Source organism: Triticum dicoccoides, chromosome 5B (assembly GCF_002162155.2).
Source record: "Triticum dicoccoides isolate Atlit2015 ecotype Zavitan chromosome 5B, WEW_v2.0, whole genome shotgun sequence".
NCBI lineage: Eukaryota > Viridiplantae > Streptophyta > Magnoliopsida > Poales > Poaceae > Triticum > Triticum dicoccoides.
In genome coordinates this window covers 692,974,637-692,985,088 of record NC_041389.1, presented here as the reverse complement: position 1 = coordinate 692,985,088, position 10,452 = coordinate 692,974,637, and the positions used below count along the sequence as shown (strand labels likewise).

At 43.5% G+C, this 10,452-nt stretch overlaps 1 protein-coding gene across 1 annotated transcript in view; it reads left to right on the top strand.

The window, feature by feature from the left end:
* Nucleotides 1-8,959: 8,959 nt before the first annotated feature.
* LOC119306687 (B3 domain-containing protein Os06g0194400-like) overlaps nucleotides 8,960-10,452 on the top strand; it is a 2,603-nt gene continuing 1,110 nt past the window's right edge. The window contains exons 1-2 of the mRNA XM_037582845.1: nucleotides 8,960-9,145; nucleotides 10,177-10,383. Of these exons, the coding sequence (XP_037438742.1) occupies nucleotides 8,993-9,145; nucleotides 10,177-10,383 (360 nt within the window). The 5' untranslated portion in view covers nucleotides 8,960-8,992. The remainder of the gene's footprint in view (nucleotides 9,146-10,176; nucleotides 10,384-10,452) is intronic.

Below are 10,452 nucleotides of genomic sequence, written 5' to 3'. Positions count from 1 at the left end.
CCTCAAAATGCCCTAGGTCTTCGTGATCAAGCAAGTTGGATGCACACCCACTTAGTTTCTTTTGTTGAGCTTTCATATATTTATAGCTCTAGTGCATCCGTTGCATGACAATCCCTACTCACTCACATTGATATCTATTGATGGGCATCTCCATAGCCCGTTGATACGCCTAGTTGATGTGAGACTATATTCTCCCTTTTTGCCCTCACAACCACCACCATATACCACCATAGTGCTATGTCAATGGCTTGCGCTCATGTATTGCGTAAGAGTTGAAAAAGCTGAAGCGCGTTAAAAAGTATGAACCAATTGCTCGGCTCGTCATCGGGGTTGTGCATGATTTGAATGCTTTGTGTGATGAAGATGGAGCATAGCCAGACTATATGATTTTGTAGGGATGAGCTTTCTTTGGCTAGGTTATTTCGATAAGACATAATTGCTTGGTTGGTATGCTTAAAGTATTATTGTTTTTATGTCAAATGATAGGCTATAGCTTTGAATCACTCGTATCTTAATATTCATGCCATGATTAGACATATGATCAAGATTATGCTAGGTAGCATTTCACATCAAAAATTATCTTTTTTGTCATTTACCTACTCGAGGACGAGCAGGAATTAAGCTTGGGTATGCTGATACGTCTCCGTCGTATCTATAATTTTTGATTGTTCCATGCCAATATTATTCAACTTTAATATACTTTTGACAACTTTTTATACTATTTTTGGGACTAACATATTGATCCAGTGCCCAGTGCCAGTTCCTGTTTGTTGCATGTTTTATGTTTTGCATAAAACCAATATCAAACGGAATCCAAACGGGATAAAAATGGACGGAGAATTATTTTGGAATATTTGGGATTTTCCGGAGGAAGAATCAACGCGAAACGGTGTCCAAGGTGGCCACGAGACAGGGGGGTGTGCCCACACCCCCTGGGTGCGCCTGGCACTCTCGTGCGCCACCCGTAAGGTGGTTGATGCCCTTCTTTTTCCGCAAGAAAGCTAATTTTATGAGAAAAATCTGGGCGAAAGATTCACCCCAATCGGAGTTACGAATCTCCAGATATTAAAGAAACAGTGAAGGGGTAGAATCTGGGAACGCAGAAACAGAGAGATAGATCCAATCTGGGAGGGGCTCTCGCCCCTCCAAGCCATGGGAGCCAAGGACCAGAGGGGAAACCCTTCTCCCATCTAGGGAGGAGGTGAAGGAAGAAGAAGAATAAGAAGGGGGCCTCTCTCCCCCTTGCTTCCGGTGGCGCCGGAACGCCGTCGGGGGCCATCATCCTCACCGCGATCTTCACCAACACCACCGCCATCTTCACCGACATCTCCATCACCTTCCCCCATCTATATTCAGCGGTCCACTCTCCCGCAACCCGCTTTACCCTCTACTTGAACATGGTGCTTTATGCTTCATATTATTATCCAATGATGTGTTGCCATCCTATGATGTCTGAGTAGATTTTCGTTGTCCTACTGGTGATTGATGAATTGCTATGATTGGTTTAATTTTCTTGTGGTTATGTTTCTGTCCTATTGTGCCCTCCGTGTTGCGCAAGCGTGAGGGATTCCCGCTGTAGGGTGTTGAAATACGTTCATGATTGTTTTATGGTGGGTTGCTTGAGTGACAGAAGCATAAACCCGAGTAAGGGGATTGTTGCGTATGGGATAAAGGAGACTTGATGCTTTAATGCTATGGTTGGGTTTTACCTTAATGAATCTTTAGTAGTTGCGGACGCTTGCTAGAGTTCCAATCATAAGTGCATATGATCCAAGTAGAGAAAGTATGTTAGCTTATGCATCTCCCACATAAAACTTGTTATCGGTCTAGTAACGTAGTCAAATGCTTAGGGACACTTTCATAACTCCTACCACCACTTTTCCACACTCGCTTTATTTACTTTATTGCATCTTTATCTAAACAGCCCCTAGTTTTTATTTACGTACTCTTTATTATCTTGCAAACCTATCCTATCACGCCTACAAAGTACTTCTAGTTTCATACTTGTTCTAGGTAAAGCGAACGTCAAGCGTGGGTAGACTCGTATTAGTGGACGATAGGACTTGAGAGAGTATTTGTTCTACCTTTAGCTCCTCGTTGGGTTCGACACTCTTACTTATCGAAAGAGGCTACAACTATCCCGTATACTTGCGGGTTATCAGTGACCAACACCCAAAGGGTTTACTAGAGTCAATAATCTAGTTCACATTGCTATGTGATTAACACCCAAAGAGTACTAAGGTGTGATCATGTTTTGCTCGTGAGTGAAGTTTAGTCAACGGGTTTGTCACATTCAGAGTCGTAAGTATTTTGCAAAAATATTCTATGTCTACAATGCTCTGTACGGAGCTACTCTGGCTAATTGCTCCCACTTTCAATATGTATCCAGATTGAGACTTAGAGTCATCTGGATCAGTGTCAAATCTTGCATCGACGTAACCCTTTAGGACGAACCTCTTGTCACCTCCATAATCGAGAAACATATCCTTATTCCACTAAGGATAATTTTAACCAATGTCCAGTGATCTACTCCTAGATCACCATTGTACTCCCTTGCAAAACCAGGGCATAGTATACAATAGGTCTGGTCCATAGCATGGCATACTTTTATAGAACCTATGACTGAGGCATAGGGAATGACTTTCATTCTCTTTCTATTTTCTGTCGTGGTCGGAATTTGAGTCTTACTCAATTTCATACCTTTGCAACACAGGCAAGAACTCTTCTTTGACTGTTCCATTTTGAACTACTTCAAAATCTTGTCAAGGTATGTACTCATTGAAAATCTTATCAAGCGTCTTGATCTATCTCAGTAGATCTTGATGCTCAATATGTAAGTAGCTTTACTGAGGTCTTTCTTTTAAAGAACTCCTTTCAAACACTTCTTTATGCTTTCCAGAAAAATTCTACATCATTTCTGATCAACAATATGTCACTCACATATACTTATCAGAAAGGCTGTAGTGCTCCCACTCACTTTATTGTAAATACAGGCTTCACAGCAAGTTCGTATAAAACTATATGCTTTGATCAACTTATCAAAGCGTATATTCCAACTCCGAGATGCCTGCACCAGTCCATAGATGGATCACTGGAGCTTGCACACTATGTTAGCACCTTTAGGATTGACAAAACCTTCTGGTTGCATCATATACATCTCTTCTTTAATAAATCCATTAAGGAATCTAGTTTTGACATACATTTGTCAGATTTCATAAAATGTGGCAATTGCTAACATGATTCGGACAGACTTTAAGCAACGATACGAGTGAGAAGATCTCATCGTATTCAACACCTTGAACTTGTTGAAAACCTTTTCGCGACAAGTCGAGCTTTGTAGATAATAACACTACTATCAGCGTCTGTCTTCCTCTTGAAGATCCATTTATTTTCTATGGCTTGCCGATCATCAGGCAAGTCCACCAAAGTCCACACTTTGTTCTTATACATGGATCCCATCTCAGATTTCATGGCCTTCAAGCCATTTCGCGGAATCTGGGATCATCATTGCTTCCTCATAGTTCGTAGGTTCATCATGGTCTAGTAACATGACTTCCAGAATAGGATTACCGTACCACTTTGGTGCGGACTGTACTTTGGAAGACCTACGAGGTTCTGTAGTAACTTAATCTGAAGTTTCATGATCATCATCATTAGCTTCCTCACTAATTGGTGTAGGAATCACAGGAACTGATTTCTGTGATGAACTACTTTCCAATAAGGGAGCAGGTACAGTTACCTCATCAAGTTCTACTTTCCTCCCACTCACTTCTTTCGAGAGAAACTCCTTCTCTAGAAAGGATCCATTCTTAGCAACGAATATCTTGCCTTCGGATCTGTGATAGAAGGTGTACCCAACAGTTTCCTTTGGGTATTCTATGAAGATGCACTTCTCCGATTTGGGTTCGAGCTTATCAGGTTGAAACTTTTTCACATAAGCATCGCATCCCCAAACTTTAAGAAACGACAACTTTGGTTTCTTGCCAAACCACAGTTCATAAGGCGTCGTCTCAACGGATTTTGATGGTGCCCTGTTTAAAGTGGATGCAGCTGTCTCTAATGCATAACCCCAAAACGATAGTGGTAAACCGATAAGAGACATCATATATCGCACTATATCCAATAAAGTGTGGTTACAACGTTCGGACACACCATAATGTTGTGGTGTTCCAGGTGGCGTGAGCTGTGAAACTATTCCACATTGTTTTAAATGAAGGCCAAACTCATAACTCAAATATTCTCCTCTACAATCAGATTGTAGAAACTTTATTTTCTTATTATGATGATTCTCCACTTCACTCTGAAATTCTTTGAACTTTTCAAATGTTTCAGACTTGTGCTTCATTAAGTAGATATACTCATATCTGCTCAAATCATATGTGAAGGTCAGAAAATAACGATACCCGCCACGAGCATCAACACTCATTGGACCGCATACATCGGTATGTATTATTTACAACAAGTCAGTAGCTCGTTCCATTGCTCCGGAGAACGGAGTTTTAGTCATCTTGCCCAAAAGGCACGGTTCGCAAGCATCAAATGATTCATAACCAAGTGATTCCGAAAATCCATCTTTATGGAGTTTCTTCATGTGCTTTACACCGATATGACCCAAACGGCAGTGCCACAAATAAGTTGCACTATCATTATTAACTTTGCATCTTTTGGCATCAATATTATGAATATGTGTATCACTATGATCGAGATCCAACAAACTATTTTCATTGGGTGTATGACCATTGAATGTTTTATTCATGTAAACAGAACAACAATTATTCTATGACTTTAAATGAATAACCGTATTGCAATAAACATGATCAAATCATATTCATGCTCAACGCAAATGCCAAATAACATTTATTTAGGCTTAACACTAATCCCGAAAGTATAGGGAGTGTGTGATGATGATCATATCAATCTTGGAACTACTTACAACACTCATCGTCACTTCCCCTCAACTAGTCTCTGTTTATTATGTAACTTCTGTTTTGAGTTACTAATCTTAGCAACCGAACAAGTATCAAATACTCAGGGGCTACTATAAACACTAGTAAGGCACACATCAATAACCTGTATATCAAATATACCCTTGTTCACTTTGCCATCCTTCTTATCCACCAAATATTCAGGGCATTTCCGTTTCCAGTGACCATTTCCTTTGCAGTGTAAGCACTCCGTCTTAGGCTTTGGTCCAGCTTTGGGCTTCTTCGTGGGAGTGACAACTTGCTTGTCATTCTACTTGAAGTTCCCTTTCTTTCCCTTTGCCCTTTTCTTGAAACTAGTGGTCTTGTCAATCATCAACACTTGATGCTCTTTCTTGATTTCTACGCTCATTGATTTCAACATCGCGAAGAGCTCGGGAATCGTTTTCGTCATCCTTTGCATACTATAGTTCATCATGAAGTTCTACTAACTTGGTGATGGTGACTAGAGAACTCTGTCAATCACTATCTTATCTGGAAGATAAACTCCCACTTGATTCAAGCGATTGTAGTACCCAGACAATTTGAGCACATGCTCACTAGTTGAGCAATTCTCCTCCATCTTTTAGCTATAGAACTTGTTGGAGACTTCATATCTGTCAACTCGGGTATTTGCTTGAAATATTAACTTCAACTCCTGGAACATCTCATATGGCCCATGACGTTCAAAACGTCTTTGAAGTCCCGATTCTAAGTCGTTAAGCATGGTGCACTAAACTATCAAGTAGTCATCATATTGAGCTAGCCAAACGTTCATAACGCTTGCATCTGCTCCTGCAATAGATCCGTCACCTAACGGTGCATCAAGGACATAATTCTTTTGAGTAGCAATGAGAACAATCCTCAGATCACAGATCCAATCTGTATCATTGCTACTAACATCTTTCAACACAGTTTTCTCTAGGAACATATCAAAATAAACATATGAAAGCAACAACACGAGCTATTGATCTACAACATAATTTGCAAAATACTACCAGGACTAAGTTCATGATAAATTCAAGTTCAATTAATCATATTACTTAAGAACTCCCACTTAGATAGACATCTCTGTAATCATGTAAGTGATCACGTGATCCAAATCAACTAAACCATAACCGATCATCACGTGAAATGGAGTAGTTTTCAATGGTGAACATCACTATGTTGACCATATCTACTATACGATTCACGCTCGACCTTTCGGTCTTAGTGTTCCGAGGCCATATCTGCATATGCTAGGATCGTCAAGTTTAACCTGAGTATTCTGCGTGTGCAAAACTGGCTTGCACCCGTTGTAGATGGACGTAGAGCTTGTCACACCCGATCATCACGTGGTGTCTGGGCACGACGAACTTTGGCAACGGTGCATACTCAGGGAGAACACTTTTATCTTGAAATTTAGTGAGAGATCATCTTATAATGCTACCGTCAATCAAAGCAAGATAAGATGCATAAAAGATAAACATCACATGCAATCAATGTAAGTGATATGATATGGCCATCATCATCTTGTGCTTGTGATCTCCATCTCTGAAGCACCGTCATGATCACCATCGTCACCGGCGCGACACCTTAATCTCCATCATAGCATCGTTGTCGTCTCGCCAACTATTGCTTCTACGACTATCGCTACCGTTTAGTGATAAAGTAAAGCAATTACAAGGCGATTGCATTGCATACAATAAAGCGACAACCATATGTCTCCTTCCAGTTGCCGATAACTCGGTTACAAAACATGATCATCTCATACAATAAAATATAGCATCACGTCTTGACCATATCACATCACAACATGCCCTGCAAAAACAAGTTAGACGTCCTTTACTTTGTTGTTGTAAGTTTTACATGGCTGCTACGGGCTGAGCAAGAACCGTTCTTACCTACGCATCAAAACCACAACGGTAGTTCGTCAAGTTAGTGTTGTTTTAACCTTCTCAAGGACCGGGCGTAGCCACACTCGGTTCAACTAAAGTTGGAGAAACTGACACCCGCCAGCCACCTGTGTGCAAAGCACGTCGGTAGAACCAGTCTCACGTAAGCGTACGCGTAATGTCGGTCCGGGCCGCTTCATCCAACAATACCACCGAACCAAAGTATGACATGCTGGTAAGCAGTATGACTTGTATCACCCACAACTCACTTGTGTTCTACTCGTGCATATAACATCTACGCATAAAACCTGGCTCGGATGCCACTGTTGGGGAACGTAGTAATTTCAAAAAAATTCCTACGCACACGCAAGATGATAGAGATGCATAGCAACGAGAGGGGAGAGTGTTGTCTATGTACCCTCGTAGACCGAAAGCGGAAGTGTTAGCACAACGCGGTTGATGTAGTTGTACGTCTTCACGATCCGACCGATCAAGTACCGAATGCACGGCACCTTCGAGTTCTGCACACGTTCAGCTCGATGACGTCCCTCGAACTCTGATCCAGCCGAGCTTTGAGGGAGAGTTCCGTCAGCACGACGGTGTGGTGACGATGATGATGTTCTATCGATGCAGGGCTTCGCCAAAGCACCGCTACGATATTATCGAGGTGAACTATGGTGGAGGGGGGCACCGCACACGGCTAAGAGATCTCAAGGATCAATTGTTGTGTCTATGGGGTGCCCCCCTCCTCCGTATATAAAGGGGGGAGGAGGAGAGGGCCGACCAAGGGGAGAGGCGCGCCCAAGGGAGAGCAATCCTCGAGGGCAACCTCGACTATCGCTATGGCCGCGAGGGCGGCATGGTGAGTGGTTCGGGGGCTCGGTAAGGCTCAGCTATTCATCTCTATGTGGTGCGCATGGTGCGGCTGGTGGCGTCGGAGCCTGCTGAGATCTCCGGCCAACTGTTGAGAACCGGTGGGGTGGCACCGTCCTTGGGTTCTTTTTGCTGTAAGATGGTGTTTTGCAAATTGCTGACCCTCATGGATCTGACCATTGACGAGTTCCAGAATTCTCCGCCGGAGATTTTCATTGGGTGTTTGACGCATGTAGATTGTTGGAACGGATGGGATTCGATCGTGTGCGCCATTATTTCAGCCTGAGTGCCTTCACGGGGGTGTGACGCGAAGCTTCGGTGCCTGTTGACATTATGGGACATGTCAGTATTTTGATTTCCATGGTGAAGACAGCGGCAGAGAACGTCATGGTGGCTGAGGTCCGAGGCCTTGTAATGGCGGATCGAGTCTTCGTGGCGATGAGGACTTTGCTTGGTGATTCGTGACTCGTAGCAGTAGCATCGACAAGTGGGAGTGGCAACACAGGTGGAGTATAGAGTCTTAGCTTTCAGAGTGAAAACCTAATGTCTGGCCTAAATTGGTTGTGCCTGGCACTGACCTTGTTGAAGGCATTGTTCTGAGAGCGTGGATCTTGTCAAGGGTGAAAACCTAAGATCTATGATCGAGCGGTGCTTGTGCACTACTTCCTTCTTGAAGGTGTCACTTTTGAAGAATTTGAACTTCAGGTGTTGTTTAGGTGGTGGTTCGTGTTGCAGCTACAATGAATTAATTACTGTAGGGGATATTCCTTTCTTATTATTATTATTATTATTGTCTTTTGGCTGTGTGCATCCGTAAATGTCTTTACGACATTGTGTTGTTGCAGAAGTTGGGTGTAATTGATATCTCTGCGATATTAAATACTCCCTTCGTTCCTAAATATTTGTCTTTCTAGAGATTTCAACAAGTGACTACATAGGGAGCAAAATGAGTGCATCTAAACTTTAAAATATGTCTTCTAAACTTTAAAATATGTCTATATACATCTGTACGCGGTAGTCCATTTGAAATTTTTAAAAAGACAAATACTCCTATTTAGAAACGAAGGGAGTATATTCCATTTGTCACAAAAAATAAAATATTCATACGAGAGGAACGAATTTTTGGCGCGCCGAGCGTGTGTGCTGGGGTTTCAGGCGGAGGAATGAATTTTCGGCCACGTTACTTTTCCCCATTCCCTGCCCAGCCCAGTTCACCTCCCAAACACACACAGGGCGGCTGCAAAACACCCAAGAAGCGGAAGAGGAAGAAGAATCGAGAAGGCAATGGCGGCATCGAACTCGTACGAGGAGCAGCGCCGGAGGCAGATGGAGGAGAACCGCCGGAAGCTGGAGGAGCTGCGCCTGCACCACCTCTCCGCCGCCGTCCGCGAGGCCGCCGCCAGGCCCAACCCCAACCCCAAGCCCAAGCCCAAGCCGGTCCGTCAGATCCTCTCCCTTTTTCCTTCCTTGCCTCCGGTCGGTCTTCCGTCTTCTTTTCTCCCGTACCCGTATATATGACTCGTCCGCCGCCGAGACATGAGATTCTGGATTATGGCTCACCCGAACCTACACTCGCTACCGTCCGATCTAATACAACTTTCATGTGGATTCGAGCCCTGTCAGTATTCAAATTTCTTTAATTTTGTATTGTTTGACTTAATCCATCTCTCCAGGGGCTACTCATAGGCCCGAGTAGGCTCCTTTTTTAATCTAGTGGGCTGGCACACGCTGACCAATGTATTTAATAGAGGAGCCCAACTGCCCAAGCCCTAGAACTTTTTCAAATATATTATTCTGTTCATGCATATATAGTAAAACGGAGATAACCATTGTGCCCTAAAATAATTCATATATTGGTGGCAACACACAAAAGTCATCCAAAAATTTGTGCATGCAAATTTGGATGTTATGTACCCTTGCAAAAGGTTCAGAAAATACTATTGATATTTGTATGTTGTACAAAAAAAACAAGCAGCAAGGAATTACAGCAACTCTATCTTGTTGATTGTTAACATTTTATTTTCCAAAGTTTGTTCTTTCTGTTTTTCAAATAAAAGAACACACGTAGTTTATATTTTTGAAGCAACCATCCTGTGCACAAATGGATTTGAGTGGGACAGGCGAGATAAAAAAAAATTCTTCAATAGTGCAGCCGCATGCACACAGCTCACATCGTCCAAAGCAAGTCTGCTAGTATTTTATTCCCTAGTATTGCCATGCCATAGGTTTTATTAGCACCTGTAGACCCGTTAAGCGCCTCTTGATGATTCCCGCCTCAATTTATGATATGTGTCAGACACAAATCCCAACAGAACTTGCATGTAGATGTGCGGCCCTGAGCGTAGGTTCGGCTGCTCCATGGTTCCAAGCAACATTTCTGGTCCGCCGCCTCGGTGTCGCAGAAGCGGAAGGCCCCGGAGCCCGGCGATCTCCGGCGGTCCGGCCGCGTCGCCGGCCTCCCGGAGCAGCCCGACTACCTCGAGGGCGCGCAGCACCGCGACGAGCAGGGGGTGTACGCCGCATACGACACTCGTATTTGGAAAGGACCGACCGACGAGGAGAGGGCCGCCGCCGTCGCCAAGGCCGAGGAGCTCCGGCGCCGGATCCACCGCATTCGCCGGCCCGCCTTCGTCAAGACCTTGACCCACGTCTGCGCCAGCAGGGCAAAACTGATGGTACTGGAGCAAGAAAAAAACTTCCACTGGATGTGAGGCAATGTAGTTCTTGGATCGGATGATTGTTGA